This window comes from Morone saxatilis, unplaced genomic scaffold (assembly GCF_004916995.1).
Source record: "Morone saxatilis isolate NCDOM2014 unplaced genomic scaffold, NCSU_SB_2.0 Contig1, whole genome shotgun sequence".
NCBI lineage: Eukaryota > Metazoa > Chordata > Actinopteri > Moronidae > Morone > Morone saxatilis.
Window position 1 is genome coordinate 13,009,481 of NW_023339651.1, and position 16,008 is coordinate 13,025,488.

Genomic DNA, 16,008 nt, shown 5'->3' on the forward strand with positions numbered 1-16,008 from the left:
AATATGTGCGCATGCGCTGTTTTTTTGGAAATACGACGTGCTTTCCACGAGTAAAACTAAACTGTGTTTTAAATTATATATAAAGCATTGCAGTATAAACGGAGGCTAATAACAGTTGTACTGAGATAATATATTTGAGCTCGCGTAGAGACACAACGAAACTTTTCCTTTTTGCGAGATAAAGTCTTTAGACATGCTGGTGGCAGTGGCATAGCTAGCTCGCTAATGTGAGTGTAAGCACGTAAACAGATGCTGGTTGGTTTAAATGCACACTGTAATCTGGCAGAAGGTAACCTGACTGAGTAGCTGTCCACTGCTTTCAACATGGGACGAAAGAAACAAGGCAAGTTCGTGCGCCCTGACAACAAGGCCAAAGACAAAAGGCATAAAATGAAGGGGAAATCCTTAGAGGCCTTTACAGAAGATATGCACACTGCTTTTGAAGGTAATAATGCATTGACTGTTTACAATCCAAAAATATGTGTCACCTCAACAACTGCCCAAGATTTAACGAAGTGCAATAGTTCTCCTGTTTAAAATGCTATGTTAAATATTCTAGAAAGGATAAATGTATCAAAGTATTTAAATAGAAGTGCAAGATTTTCAAGGAACTCCTGTATTTTAGTATAGGACCATAAGTTGTTGATGTATTAACCTCCTAAGAATATATCTGAATGGGTGAAATAGTGTTGGCTGTTCTTCTTTTCAAATGTGCACATATGGAATATAAAAGCCCTCGACCTGTGTTAATTCATGCTATATTGATACATAGTAAGTGAATAATAGTTAATTGGTTATAGATTGATGTAATTGAGAATAAAGTGCAAAGTTCTAAAAAACGAAAAACCCAAAAAGTACCTTGTACTTAATATATTATATCATAATGTACACTGTCACTTTGTCCTCTGTCACTGTGTTTTTCAGCAAGTCTCCACCTAGAAGAGGGAGCAGAGGCCCCGCAGGTGAAACTGCCTTGTCCACTTGCCATGTGGGAGTTGGGTCACTGTGATCCCAAACGTTGTACCGGCAGAAAGTTGGTACGCAAGGGCTTTGTACGCAACCTACGCCTCAATCAGAGATTTAATGGACTCATACTGAGTCCAATGGGCACAAAATATGTGACGCCAGCAGACAGGTGTGTAGTTTTTTCCTCCATTCAACACCCATTTAAATCACTGATAGCTTTCAAATAATCTTAAATAATAAGGATTCATAAGACAATATAAGCTGACACATGACATAATTCATCCAGTCATTATTTAATGTATAATGTTTGATTTTAAGATTTTTTTAATGTCTGATCAGTAGCCAAAAAAGCACATCATATAAAATGAAACAAAGATACCAAGCTAATCTTACCATTTTTAAATCGCTAGGCCTGGATGTTAATTTCTTTTTTTTACTATAATACAACTAAAATGGGTTAGGGATTGATTATTATTATCATTGATTATCAAAATGATATTACCATTAATCCATACATTTCTTGATCAAATGATAATGAAATAGTTTGTGATTAAAAAACCTTTTTGTGTGGACCTTCCACAGAGCGATTGTGGCACAAAGCGGGGTAGCAGTGATTGATTGTTCCTGGGCCAAACTGGAGGAGACTCCCTTTAATAAGATGGTTGGAACTCATCCCAGGTTACTGCCGTACCTTGTAGCTGCAAACCCCGTCAACTATGGCAAGCCTTGCAAGTTGTCGTGTGTTGAGGCCTTTGCTGCCACATTCTGCATTGTAGGTAAGACTTGAGCTTTAGTTATTCAGGAATTATGTACTGTATTGTCTTCCTGACTGCTTTTTGTATCCTGTTACAACCGTGACACTATAACATTCTGTATCTGATTTTGTAGGTTTTGAAGAACTCGCATTGCTGTTGTTGAAGAAATTCAAGTGGGGGACAGTGTTCCTGGATCTCAATAAAGTGCTGCTGGACCGCTATGCTGCTTGCCAGTCAGAGGAAGAGCTGCTGTCTGTAGAAAAGGATTTTCTCACAACTAAACCAGAGGAGGATGAGTTTGGTAAAAATCCAGTGTTCTCCCTACATATTTGTGTAGCAGAGGTGGTAGGGGATTATTTGGGTTTTAGTCCCAAATCTATCTTTATTTTAGTCTCGGTTTAGCTTCATGTACATCTTGTAGTCCTAAAATAGGGTCATATGTATTGTTTGTTTATTAAAGGAGGGAAAATGCACATTAATCAACATGAGCACTTGAATCTGCGGTAGATTTAGCCATTCTAGCTAATTTTCAGAAACTTACATAAGCACAAATAGTAAAACAATGACATAACCATATGAGAGCACAGAGCACAGGTAAAAGCACAGACAGTAGTAATACAATGATATAGCCATATGACATTAAACTTTACTATGGTGAAAGCAGAATCATTGCACAAGAAGCTGCATTTTAGAGAAACTGGACGAAAATATAAAAATGTTATTGTGTTTCGAAGTTGCTCCAACACTTTTTCTTTTATGCTGATTCACCACAGCTAAATTGTTATTGGGGAAACACTGGTCTCATACTTGTTTTCGGGATGTGAAAGTCATAAAACATAGTTCTTAAGGCTTTTAAGCTTCATGAATTACTTATGAGTAGTATGATTCATCAGAAAATAGAGGTCACTGTAAGTTTTGATATCTGACCCATATTTCTTGCAGCTTTCTCCAAAACTTCAAACACTATTGTGAACGTTCCTTGCATTTTTCCTAGACTGATAGCCAATAATCAGACTGATAACCAATTTTCTTAACTTTATTCATTTGATTTTGATTAATTTGATTCTATTTGGATCGCTGAACAAATCAGAGATGTGGGCAGTGATTCAGAAGTCTGGAACCAGGCTAATTGTTTCCAGCATCTCTGGAAAATTGCCCCATACTCGGAGAAGGATGCATGTTCTGATCTCTATGGTTAAAGCAATTTTCTTCTTAATAAAAGCTAATCATATATCTCAATCACAGATCCATTTGATGTCGACTCAGGAGTTGAATGTAGAAATCTCAACAGACGTCCGTGGTAAGCTTTTAATATTGCTCATGGGGGCATTAAATGTTTAACTTAACTCAGAGTGAGGTAATTCTTCAGTTGCAGATGTCTGCAAATCTTGTAGTGATGCATATGTTTATTACTGATCCAGTCATATTTTACTGCTGACAATCTTTAGCATCGGCATTTTTCTAATTAGTTTTCCTAGTAGTATGTCACTTTACACAACTTTTAAATTTTTAACAGAAAGTCATATACCGTCTGCTAAAATTCAAAAACCAACAAGCTAATATTGATTGGAAAATTACCAAATGATCTTAAAACATATCTGTGCATGAGTTTGTTATTCATGAGTGTGGTTACTAAGTATCTTTGTCTTTTCTGTATTAAGTGCACCTGAAGAAGACGATGATTCTAGTGAGGATACGGACAACTCTGAGGATAACGAAGATGAAGCAGAAGATGAAGAAGATGAAGAAGCAGAAGGCAAAAGCGAAAGCGAGTCAAAAACAGTCTCACATCATCATGAAGAGGAGGAAGAGACTGAATCAAAGTCATCACAATAAAGCACATTTCTACTATGTATTCTTATACTACAAGGACTGGCAAAACTTTTTCAATACTCATGCATAAACTAAAAGCTGTTTTGAGTTAACCAGTTTTGTACAGGTATTAAAAAAAAAGCAACAAATTGTATGTTTTTATAATGTAAACAAATTAAATAAATACATATTTGCAAGCGTTGTTTAATTGAACGTGTCTATTGGTATCCAGGGTTGTCTCAGTTTAAGTTGGATAAAACACAGTTAGACGGATAAAGAGCTCAGTAAACGCAGACTTGTGGATTATGAAGGCCCGCTTCTACACCAAAACTTTTAGTTTTTAAAATGGTGTGAACGACCTGTAGATAAACCTCGCCACAAAGCTTCATCAGGAGAGTTTTGCAGGCCACGTTTGCTGCGGTGTTTGAATATCAACAACTGCTGCCGCCTGACTCAATCGCTATCAGTGAGATGAAGTTCAGTAGGTTGTAAATGTGGCGAGGGGGGCGGACACAGCGGGACTCTCCTCTGCTGTCCTGCGGTAACATTGTTGTGGAACGACGTCACAGCTCGAAAATGAAGGCGCAGAGGCAGCCATTACTGGAGCTTCTCTAATTATTTTATTCCAAATAAATACTCGCGGAAAACTCCCATGGCAAGAGCTACAAGTCAGCTGGTGAGTGCTGCAACTTGAACACGAACGGCAGCTCGAAGCCGGCGGTCAAGATGCACAGTGTGGCGGCTGTTTTGACAACAAATAGTTAGGTCGGGCCTTCATCTGAAGAGCGGTGCTAGCCGCAAAAGATCGTTTAACGTCGCGACTCACTAGCAGCGTTAGCTCGCTAGTGTTGGCTAACACAACACCTAATGTTTCTCGGGTTTGTCCAACACCTGGCTTGGTTCACGATTAAAGGTTCGTCGAGTAATTGCGGTGCTGGTTTATCGTTTCCCAGCGCTTGGTGTTGGTTTTTATAGCCTGTGTGACCATTTCCCCTTGGTCAGTAGCGTTATCTGTCGGCTGACGTTAGCTCAACATGTTCGCGCTTTCGAGCGATGCTCCTGCTTGCTAACGAGCTAACATTAGCTTTATTGCGTTTCCACCTTTTGGTAAGTACACTGCTTTTTAAGGTTAACGCTGTCGCAGTCCGCCTGTCAACACGTTTACGTTAAAACCTCGACATTAACGTCGGCACACTAACTTTGAACACAAGTAAGCGTCGTTGCGTGGAAATGGCTTACGGGGTTTTTATTATTTTATTTTTTTTGAAGTTACTTGTGTGTTACCTGTCTTGCTACCGTGAGCTCATCGCCTGTCTGCTCGCGTTAAGTTTGTAACTCGCTGTCAGTGATGGCCGGCGTTATTTGACAAGGCAGCAGGAGCTAACATGCTAGCAGGCGTTAGTCAGCCTGCAAATAAAAGTTCGCACAGGCCTGTTGTTGCTGGAGCACTCGGGGTTAGGTTAATGTTAGCTGGTATTTTCTGTCAACCACTAGTAATAATAGGTCAGTGGGTAGTTAATCGACCAGTTGGCAAACATACACTCAAGTCCGGATAAGGCAGCTAAATGGCCACACCTTGGTTTTGAATGAGAAGAAGCTAGGCCAGCTGAACCTAACTAACGCTACTGAGTTGTAGGCTGAACAACATCAGCACTGAGTGTTACAGTAGTTCAGCAAGTTTAAAAATAACTAACTTTGGTACAAGCGTCGGTTTGTTGGAAAGCACAACCTGTCGCTGTTTGTTATCCTTCAGTTTTCGATCATCATTTAGTGGGTTTCTTGTCAGTGTTTGTGTGCGTTTGCTGCCAGGTCAGTTGGATCAGGAATATACAGATTTGAGGAGTTCAGTGCAGTTGTGGTAGTAAGAGCACAGCTGTCACATGAAAGTAGTAACTTTGACATAGTTTTTACAACTTTACCACTGGAGGGTGGGACCACCACACTCAGAATCGGCTTCTTCGTTAGTCTTTGCGTGTCCTTATCTATTCTAGACTTTGCCCCTTAAGTGGTCTCACTTTAAATTGTATATTTTAAGTTATGATATCCTACCAAGAGTGTTAGCTGCAACACATTTTTGTCTGTGACCTTGGAAAGTGGGTCTACTCTGTATGATCCGGATCCTCTAAGCCCTGTCTCCTCCTGTGTTTTATTGACATTTATTAGAATAGGTTCTGTATTTGCTCGTTTTGTAGTACATTGTATTGTTTACATTATACAGTCTGCTGCACTAGAAAATGCAACAAAAGGTATATATTAATCTGGGCTGCGTAATATATAAATTTGATGTGTCATCTTGTTTGAGGAGGTTTCTGGAAAATGTGAATTATGAAGCTATAACTCCTACAAGCTACAATTTCTAAACCTGTTTTCCCACAGAATGATGGTGAACTATCATGGTTCAAATGACACATCAAAATGCAGAAGGCTAAATATGACCTTTTCCCATAAACACATATTGTTTAAACAGATTGATATTGGAAGCAATTCTCACTGCTGTTATGTTGTCATATTTTATTATGGTTTTCAACATACAGTTAGTCATAGTGAAGGAGTGATTTGTGCCGTTTCAGTGCATTAAAAGTTGAATTTTGACAGTTTTAGACGAGGAAGCTAGGTCTCCTATAATTCTCAAATGAATATACATTATTTAAACCATATGTAAATGTCTTCTTTTTTTAAAAAAAAACAAGAACTATAACTGCATCACCCTGCTGACTTATATATTCTCAATGTTCCCTCTCCTGTTCCAGTATGATGTTGTGCCCATTCAGCCCAGCGTTGTCATCTGTTCCTGCTCGCATCCATCAATGGTAAGAAACCACCCTGACTCCTGCTCGCCACTTGCTATCCCAGGCGCAAGCAGTAGCCACTGTCCCAGCATGGAGGGCTCAGCCTCAGAAGCCCGTGCTGTAGGAGCGTCTGCCAGCAGCCAGGGCCCAGACCTCCGCACACAGCCGGCTGTCCAGGTCCCTCAGCCACGCAAGAAGAAGCCAGAGGACTTCAGATTCGGCAAGATATTGGGAGAGGGCTCATTCTCAACGGTATGTGACTTGCATTCCACTTTTGAATTATTACTGGGTAGATGTTGCTACATGCTAGCATTCTTTTGATTAATGTACGTGGATGAGTCATCCTCAGTTCATTTGAGGTGAATTGACAAAACAGGCCCTAAGAGTTACTAGATTTTCTCTCAAGTTTGACAAGAAAGTTAAAATGCCATGTTCTGTTTCTTTTTCTGTTCTTTTATCTTAAGGTTGTCCTGGCAAGAGAGCAGGTAACAGGGAAAGAATTTGCAAGTAAGTAATAATGCATCATGTTTTAGTGAATTATTATCCAGATGGAAACGTTGCACTGTCTATTTTTACTATTGTATCTGAATATTGTATCTTTTCTTTTCTCTCCTCCAGTTAAGATTTTAGAGAAGCGCCATATTATGAAGGAGAACAAAGCCCAGTACGTGAAAAGAGAAAGGGATTTGATGTCAAATCTAGATCACCCGTTCTTCGTCAAGCTCTACTTCACATTTCAAGATGATGAGAAGTTGTGTATCCTTTAACATGACCAATTTGTCATCACACGTTGTATGTTATTAATTTGCCATGTTGTGTTTGTGTAAAGTTTGATGGTAGTTTTTAACAATTGATTTCTAGTAGTCGCAGTGTTCCTTAACTAGCTTTTCTAAGATTTTGGTCTCAGCTATGCTAAGAATGGAGAGCTCCTGAAATACATTCGCAAAATTGGTTCATTTGATGAGACCTGTACTAGATTCTACTCAGCTGAAATAGTTTGTGCTCTAGAATATTTACACAATAAGGGGATAATACACAGGTAAGACTCTTTTTTTTGTTTTATCCACAATATTTGAGTCTGCTGTTTTCCTGATATCATTTTCAAACCCTGCTTAGCGTTTGTTTACTCATAAGTTACAACTTGTTCCTTTCTTTTCAGAGATCTGAAACCAGAGAATATTCTTCTGAGTGAAGACATGCACATCCAGATTACAGATTTTGGGACAGCAAAACAGTTATCATCAGACAGTAAACAAGGTATAACCACAATTGTACTTGTACTTTTCAGCATAAAATATTGGTGTACTAGTGAAATGAATGTAGGATTTTACTTTCTGTGAGCAATGTGAAGTTATTTGCGTCTTTTTATCGTTTGGCAGCGAGAGCAAACTCCTTTGTTGGAACAGCACAGTACGTGTCTCCAGAGCTGCTAACAGAGAAATCAGCCTGCAAGAGGTAATGAAGATTGGTCATCATGCAACTGATACACTTACTAATTATTGTTCTCTTTTATATGTCAGATAAGAGTGACCTCACAAGTGTTTTTCTGTTTTCCCTTGTTTTAAGCTCTGACCTCTGGGCCTTGGGATGTATTATCTATCAGCTGGTGGCTGGTTTACCACCATTCAGAGCTGGGTAAGTATTAAGGGGGGTGTTGTCACAGTTCAGTTAATCCTTGTTAATTCAGGCTTCAGTATTGGCTGATCATGCTGCATTGCTATTTTTCCCATTTACTGTTTAAGATCAATTCAAGTGCAACAAATGCTAGGCATGAGAATAACCTTGCCCCAGTAATATTACCATTTCACTTGTGGTACACTTAACTTAACTTTTTTTGGTTCTTTTCATCTTGTTTCATATGTGGTAGAAATGAGTACCTAATATTCCAGAAGATAATAAAGCTGGAGTATGAATTCCCAGAGAAATTCTTCCCCAAAGCCAAGGATCTCGTCAAACAGCTTTTGGTAGGTCAAAAATCACCATGATTCAAAAAATGGAGGATACAGTTATGTCACTGATATCTGTGGGGACATTTTTGCTCGTCTTTCCTGGTGTCGTTTTTTTTTTTTTTTTACAGGGAAGTGCTTTTCTACTGAAATAAAAACATGTCCTATCTGTTTCTGTTTTTTGCCTCAGTCACTGGACCCGTCCAAGCGGATTGGGTGTGAAGAGATGGGAGGGTACAACCCTTTGAGGCAGCACCCCTTCTTTGATACCATCTCCTGGAGTGACCTACACATACAGACACCCCCCAAACTCACCCCATACCTGCCAGCCATGTCTGAGGATGATGAGGACTGCTATGGAAACGTAAGATATTTCACTACGGTCCAGATCTCTCTTTTTTTGTGTCCATTGTTTGCTTATTTGATGGAAAGCTTGGGTGTGGTGCTTTGTTGAAAGATATAGATTCCCCCCAAACCCTAAACAAATCTTCAAGTAAATATCACTAACCTTTTCTCACCTGTCTCATTTTTTAATCTTAGTACGATGACCTCCTGAGCCAGTTCAGCAACATGCAGGTGGCCCAGTCCAGCTCATCACACTCTCTGTCACCACATGAATCCACGCCCCCGCAGAGGTCCAGCAGCAACATTGAGCAGTACATCCATGACCTGGACAATAACTCTTTTGAGCTGGACCTCCAGTTCACTGATGAAGAGAAGCAGCTATTGCTGGACAAACAGACCACTGGAAACCCCTGGTAAACCCCTCCCATGTTTCATCCTATGAATCTGTGTGTGTATTTGTGTGCTGGTCATAATTTTATTTAAACCAGTATCAATCTTGGATCAAAGTCTTGATAATGTCATTTAAATTATGTTATTTTTAGATTAGTAATTTATATGACAGTCCAACATTTGGGGGGAATGAATGAATCTTAGAGTGAAAGAGAGGGGTTGTCAGTAATCTGTTGTTGCTCATTTACACAGGCACCAGTTTGTGGAGAATAACCTGATCCTGAAAATGGGCCCAGTGGATAAACGAAAGGTTTGTGAATTCTAGCCCATATACTTTTTTGAGATTTTTATATTACTTATATTTTAATTTGAACACTTTTTTTGTGTGAAACTTTCCTATATATTAAGAGTTTTCTGCCAACCAGACTATAAGTAGCTACGTTTTGGAGTAGTTCCAAAGTAAAATGTAAACAGGTTCTCCAGTTAAAGTTGGCTCAGCATAAATGAAATCACTTCCCATGGTATTGCCCTGACTGCTAGCATATAGAAAATAATGGGGAATTCCCTGCTGTGCTGAGGAAAAGTCTCACTGGCCTCATAGCCCCCTCTGTTGGTGAACTAATGTCTCGATGTGTGGCATTCCATTGCAGGGTTTGTTTGCGCGACGGAGACAGCTGCTTCTCACTGAAGGACCACACCTGTACTACGTGGATCCTGTCAACAAGGTCCTGAAAGGGGAGATTCCTTGGTCCCTAGAGCTACGCCCTGAGGCCAAGAACTTCAAAACCTTCTTTGTTCACACGGTACATGACTGATGTCTGTCCAGCATATTGTTGATACTTGCCCACTGTTTAAACCCTCTTCTCATATGTGGTTTCCTTTTTTTTTCATTTTCTGTGATGTTTGCAGCCTAACCGAACATACTATTTGATGGACCCCAGCGGAAATGCTGACAGATGGTGCAAGAAGATCCAGGAAGTGTGGAGAAAGATCTATCAAAGGCACCAAAACCCTGGCCTATAGGAGCACAGTTCCTCTTGTGGCCACTCCTCTTTAGCTCTGAGGCCAATCACTGAGCAGAGTAACACCCTCTTTAGTGCCCTTCATCACCGCAATGTAAACAAACTCTTAGAGACGCTGGCATCTAGACCTTGTTTGTTTTCCTGAGTAGAACCATGGGAAAAATACAACTTTGGATTCAGGGTTGCTTTGCTTGTTCTTTGTGCTCTCTGTGAGGCTTCTATTGCATTTTTCCATGTATGGATGATAAGACTGCCACCATGCACATCTGCTTTTTGTACATTCTGCAGGGGGGAAGAGAAGGGCAAGCTTGTCCTGTAGCTTGGGTACCGCTAGGACTATCTCAAATGCAAGGACTGGTTTCCTGCTTCAATGATACCATAACACAAATCTAGCTTTTGTGAACCAGAGCCTATCCTGATATCTTAATTAAACCATATCCTAATCCCTCATTGTACGCGCAAGCTGTAGTCAGGCCCCACTTCTAATGCAAATACTCCATAGTTGTAACAGATACTGTAAGCTGATTCAGTTTCACATGTTTACCAAACTCAAATCCTATACATATATATTTTTGTCAGAGCCCAAATGTTCCCACAGTATTTGAGTTGTTTTTGTTTTTTTGTTGTTTTTAGTCTCTTGGTACTTGCTTATTGCAGTCCAATTAAGGTCTCGATATAACAAAGCAGAGCGGCGGTCTGCAGTGAGACATGGGTCTGAATCAGTCTCTGTATAAGTGTGAGCCTTCCATTGCCGTTACTGAAGATGTATTGCTAACAGGGGGCGGGTAAACATGCCACTAGCTTGTACTTCCTAATCATAACTTGCTTATCTTTCCTGCATGGCCAGTTTTGTAGCTCAGCCTTGTCCGCTTCTCTCTCCTAGGGCACTGGAGATATAGTTTATTCAAGTTTAAAGGTGGGTATTTTTGACTGCATTGGCAACCATAGCGAATATTATTGGATGATTTGGCTGTTCTGTACCATTCACTGGCTATTTCTTTGTGGTGTGAATTCTTCAGTTTCCTTTTCGGTGGGATAGTCGGCTCATCTTCAGTACGTCCTATTGAAAACTAAATCTTATGTGCTGACCACCCCATGCTGAACATAAAACCTTCATCAACAGAGATACATACACATACTATCATTCTCGGAAGCAATCACAGTAAAGCTGTTGTCCCTGGACAAGATGGCAGAACTGCCTCATCAGGCTTATTGGCCTGTCTTTTTCTTTTCTTTACTTTTTTTTTTTTTTCATTCTGACGTTTGGCCCAATAGAAATTAAAGCGATTGATTTAACTTGTGCTCTTGTTTTAGCAATATGTATTATCATAATGCTTTTAATTTTTGACATATTACCTTAAGGTCCTTTCCAAAGGTCCTCTTCCTTCAGCTGAGTCTGTGTGTGCAGTGTGTGACTGGAGTATAGGTGAATAGGACCCTCTGGCCCTGGGGCTCGGGGCTCGATGTGGTTGGATGTCAGTTAAAGGATATCTATCTGATCCAAATAACCGATGAAATTGCTGTATCTGTCTATAAAGTTGAGGAAGCACTGGAAAAGTGTTTTCCTCTAGTTAGAAAAATTGTTTGAATCAAGTCGATGGCAGTCGGTTACATTGTGTATGGAATACTCTACCTGGCTTGTAACTGACTAGAACTGTGATGTACAGATGATGTATTATTAAAATCTGAAGCAAGTAATGCAATGATATTAGGATACAGTTTTTGTATTTTTATTCTTGTATAAGGTTATTTGATGGCTATTGTTTAGCCTCTAGTTCATTCTGTGTTATTTAAATTCTAATATATGAATCATATTTGGATTGAAGTCATGTTCAGGGGCCATGTTGTGTATGTATTGAGATGTAAAGCCTTTGAATGTGAATAATTATTGTAAACTATAATATTTTACAGCTTTTTTCTTACTATATCATACATTTTCTATTTGCTCAGTGATTTAATCATATTCTGATAATTTAATGAATCTGTTCATTCTCTCTCTGATTATTTGTGCGCTAGGTCAGTAGATGTTGAATGATGAATTTTCCACTTAATGCTTGGTAGTCCAGTAATTAAAGCATGTAGGGATTTAGGCATACAAATAAAGCCATGTGTCCTGTCTTCTGTTAACAACCAGTCATGACACAGTGAAAGCAGCAGCTTTCAGTGGCAATGGCATCTCACATTTTGCAGCATGTAAATAAAGTACGGGCCCATTATAAGTGTTTTTGTGTCTTGAGAATTACTTTAACGCAAACATCACATGAGAAAACTTCAACCTGGTTGGATACTTTAACACATTTTCTATCATGAAATACCATAAACAGTAATATGAATAAGGTGTTTGGCACCCTAGCTCTTAAGATTGTACATTTCCCTACGCTTTGACATTTCCAGGCTCTCAGTATCAAGAGATCATTGCTCCATATTGAAGCGTCGAGCTGGGGAGGACCTCTTTCCTCTGGAATAATTTATGCAAGACTCAGTCAGTGCTGGTGGAGTGGGTTAGTAGGAGTGGCCGAGGCGCTGGCAGCCTGCTTTGCATGAATCGTGGACTCCCTAAAGTTAGTGGCTGCAGCTAGATATTTCCTGTCAGCCGCACAGACAGACAGAGCCGAGCTGAGGGCGGAGGAGACGAGGAGAGGGATGGCAGAGAACAGCTCCGAGACGAGCAGCTCCGTTCACCGGAGATGTATGGCCCATTCTTCAGCGGAGAGAAACACTTCTGCCGGCGTCGGGGCATCGAAATGGATCCGACTAAACGTCGGCGGGACGTATTTCTTAACAACGAGACAGACGCTGTGTCGAGATCCAAAATCATTTCTCTACAGACTGAGCCAAGCTGACCCCGAGCTCGACTCCGACAAGGTAAAATGCTAAGCTAGTCGAGCTAGTTAGCGCTGTAGTTGGTTAACTCATTTCTCTTTTCACGCTAAATGTACTCGTGTTTACCTGCTGCACTGTGTAGGAGTTAGGGAGGTTTGTGTCTGCGCTGACCAGCTCTCTTTATCATACACACAGCTTTGTGAAAGTCAGTGTTAATTCATATTTGGTGCTAACTAAAATTATATATGTGTGTGTGTGTGTGTGGTTAGCATTAGCCCGAGTAAACTAGCTTAGATTCCGACAGTCACCACATGACAGACGATCTTGATGCTTGTGTGTGCAGCTCAATATGTGTCCCTAACTAGAGAAAGTTGCCAGGTCTTGTAGTTACCTAAAGGGGCTTTTTAAAAAACAAAAAATAGCGCTGTTTTTTAACTGTTTCCATAGGTTTTCCAGTTAAAATATAAAGTCGCCACAGTAGTTGGAAACTTTGCCCATCTGAGGCCGTTGTATTCATGGAGGTGTCAAATGTCAAATAGTGACAGCAAACCTAATTTTTCTTAGTATTGACAAGAACTACTGTTACATATTCGACTTTAAACCTTGTTGTAGATCATTTAAGCACTGTAACATTCACTCTAAACTTTGGGCTCAGCTTTAATGGTCAAATAATTGCAGAAAATATCATTTAGGTATAACCCTAATTTGACTGTAGCATAAACAAATGTTGATGCACCCATCCAGATTGTAATGTCTGCAAGCGTTGGTGCTATAATTAACCTGCCAAATGATCCACACATATAAGACTTTATTGCTCGATCAATTTGTGTTTTTCTCCCCCCCCTTCCCTCTCTTGAGGTTAGTCTGCTACTTGGCTCTGTTTGCTCTGCAGTAATCAGCCTCTGTGCTGGTGGTGAGGCTCCCCTAATGAGCACATAAGTCATTGCCAAGTGGGGTGAGGTGCTGCTGACAACCGAGAGCTCAGGATGAAGTCACTCATCTCCCTGAATGGCCTCAGTGCTCCAGATGCAGCCTTCTTTCTGTTGGTCCATCTGCCGGTTTCAACAGCAGTGTGTGTGCTTTAAGGCCCCCAGCACCGTCCAGCACAATGCATTAGTGTCTGTATACATAGCGTAATGTGCTCTGCTTTTTTATCATTCATTTTACTGCCCCATTATTCATTGTTTTCATCTACTTGCACATTTTAATCTTCACCTTTGCCCCCCTTTAAGCTGAGACCATGGCTCATCTCGTATTTTCATGCAAATATCTTAATCTCTGAATAATCAGCTTGCTTTTTTGTCAGTTTATCCTCCCATGAGCGACGGATCAGTCCATCTCAATCCCTTGTCTTAAGTGTGTATCAGCCTCTCATGCCATTACCGTGCCTCTCTCCTGCAGGCACTCTGGTTTAAGATAGCTCCCAGTAAAGACAGGTTGTTATTAGATGTTATTTAATCTGCCACTGTGCCTCACGCTATATACGATGACATGATTTCATATTATTTGCAACTGAGCCAAGAAAGGTTGTTGTGTTGTTGTTTGCCGTCACACAGCCCTGCACATGAATAGGAAGCCCGACAGAGTAACAGATGAGTGAAGAGCACTGTTTTTGGGCGAATGCAATATTGTGTTTCCCAGCCAAGGAAATGAGTGGTTCAGTTCTCAGTCACGCAGGCTGACGTGCTTCAGCAGGACTCTTGAGGAGAACTGCATTATTCATGTTGTTGACTGGAGCCTGTGTTGCACATTGGGGTAGAGAGAGAAATCAGAGAGAAAGTGGAGGAAGTGCTGTGACGTGCACGGCCATAACAGCTCATTGTCTCGTATTTATGTTAGTGTCAAGTGTTCTTTTTGAAAAGTCTATCCCATAATTGAACTTCCACTTATTGCTGTCATGTTGGAGTGGTACTGTTGTTCCTGGGCTTAAGTGACTAATTCATTCCGGGAGATCAAAATTAGATAGTATTGCTATCAAAATTGTCAATTGTTCAGTCAGCGAGCTGAGGGATGCACATCAATGGGCATCCGTGCCTTTGGCAGACTGCTGCTCTCAAACTACTCAGCTCAGGACCACTCAAGTAGAGATCAAGCTTTCTAGCTTTGAGAGCTGCATCAATTTTTCAAGCACCCCATCACAAAGGATTCTTGTTCCTTCAGCATCTTATTCTTTTCATATTCATGTCCATTTGCTGCCCAGAGAAGTTCTCTCTGCGGCATGTGTGAGAGAAATATGGCCGCATTTAATGCCAGATTCAGGTTGTATGTCATGCCTGAGCACACAGTGGGAGGCAGCGTAAATATTTAACAGTGATATCTTGGTCTCCTCCTGCTCTGTCTTCTTGCAGTAAGTGCTCAACAGGACACTGCAGGGTGCTATTGGCAAATCAGGTGTGACTCAAGGCTGCTCTTATTGGCTTTATCAGTTTAAAGCAACTTTATTCCCAAAGCCAGACGCCTTGTGTTGCAGTAAATTCAAATGTTGTAAGCTGGAATTTTATTCTGCACTAAACTAAGTCGATACCAATCTTTTTGCCTTCCAGACTCTCTTTCTATTGCAATACACACTTCCCATTATGCCCAGAGAAAACTCCAGGATGCAACGATTTCCCGGCTTGCCAGCTTAGTCGTGGAGCTACTTAACTGCCTCTCCTCTTTGCAGCAAAGCTTTTAGGGGACTTTTAAAAGGAGCTGTTCATTTGCTGCCTGAAGCACTCCTCAGTCATAAATTGTTCTGCAAAATGCACTGATGGTGTTGCCTTGCAGAATTGAAAATGGTTGAAAGGCGAGAAGTTCCTCCCATCCTTGGTTAAAAAGGTCAAACTCGCCTTCAAATGACAGTGTTGAATATCTTGCGATATGAGAGAGTTTTACATTATATAGCCTTGATCTGATGTGTGTATTATTTAAAAGATGAAGGCCTATTTTACTATGCCATTACTGCTTGTACTCCAGAGGGACTCCTGGCTCCTACTCTTCGAGGATCAGACTTCCACTTGGCTAAGTAGCTACAGTCATGTGACTCAGAGGATCTACTGCAACATCTTTAAGTACTGTTTCTGCAGTGGGCTTGTACTCCAGCTCGACTGCAGTGAAGGCCCGAGCAGTGTTTGATAATGCCTTCATTCTTTTTAGTCTGGGCCTGAGCAAATTGAAATGG

At 40.5% G+C, this 16,008-nt stretch overlaps 3 protein-coding genes across 3 annotated transcripts in view; all 3 read left to right on the top strand.

The window, feature by feature from the left end:
- The first annotated feature begins 28 nt into the window (after positions 1-28).
- tsr3 (TSR3 ribosome maturation factor) lies at positions 29-3,736 on the top strand. The gene is made up of 6 exons (XM_035663554.1): positions 29-445; positions 925-1,135; positions 1,549-1,742; positions 1,855-2,022; positions 2,967-3,021; positions 3,383-3,736. Exons 1-6 carry the CDS (start codon positions 325-327, stop codon positions 3,555-3,557), a joined length of 924 nt encoding a protein of 307 aa, XP_035519447.1. The 5' UTR covers positions 29-324; the 3' UTR covers positions 3,558-3,736.
- A 311-nt stretch (positions 3,737-4,047) lies between these two features.
- On the top strand, positions 4,048-12,247 carry pdpk1b (3-phosphoinositide dependent protein kinase 1b). The gene is made up of 14 exons (XM_035663189.1): positions 4,048-4,209; positions 6,284-6,574; positions 6,787-6,829; positions 6,941-7,078; positions 7,217-7,361; positions 7,482-7,579; positions 7,702-7,777; positions 7,889-7,957; positions 8,190-8,286; positions 8,459-8,632; positions 8,809-9,026; positions 9,256-9,313; positions 9,654-9,806; positions 9,913-12,247. Exons 1-14 carry the CDS (start codon positions 4,186-4,188, stop codon positions 10,024-10,026), a joined length of 1,698 nt encoding a protein of 565 aa, XP_035519082.1. The 5' UTR covers positions 4,048-4,185; the 3' UTR covers positions 10,027-12,247.
- A 271-nt stretch (positions 12,248-12,518) lies between these two features.
- Positions 12,519-16,008, top strand: part of LOC118331351 (BTB/POZ domain-containing protein KCTD5-like) — a 17,322-nt gene continuing 13,832 nt past the window's right edge. The window contains exon 1 of the mRNA XM_035666208.1: positions 12,519-12,890. Within this exon, the coding sequence (XP_035522101.1) occupies positions 12,669-12,890 (222 nt within the window). The 5' untranslated portion in view covers positions 12,519-12,668. The remainder of the gene's footprint in view (positions 12,891-16,008) is intronic.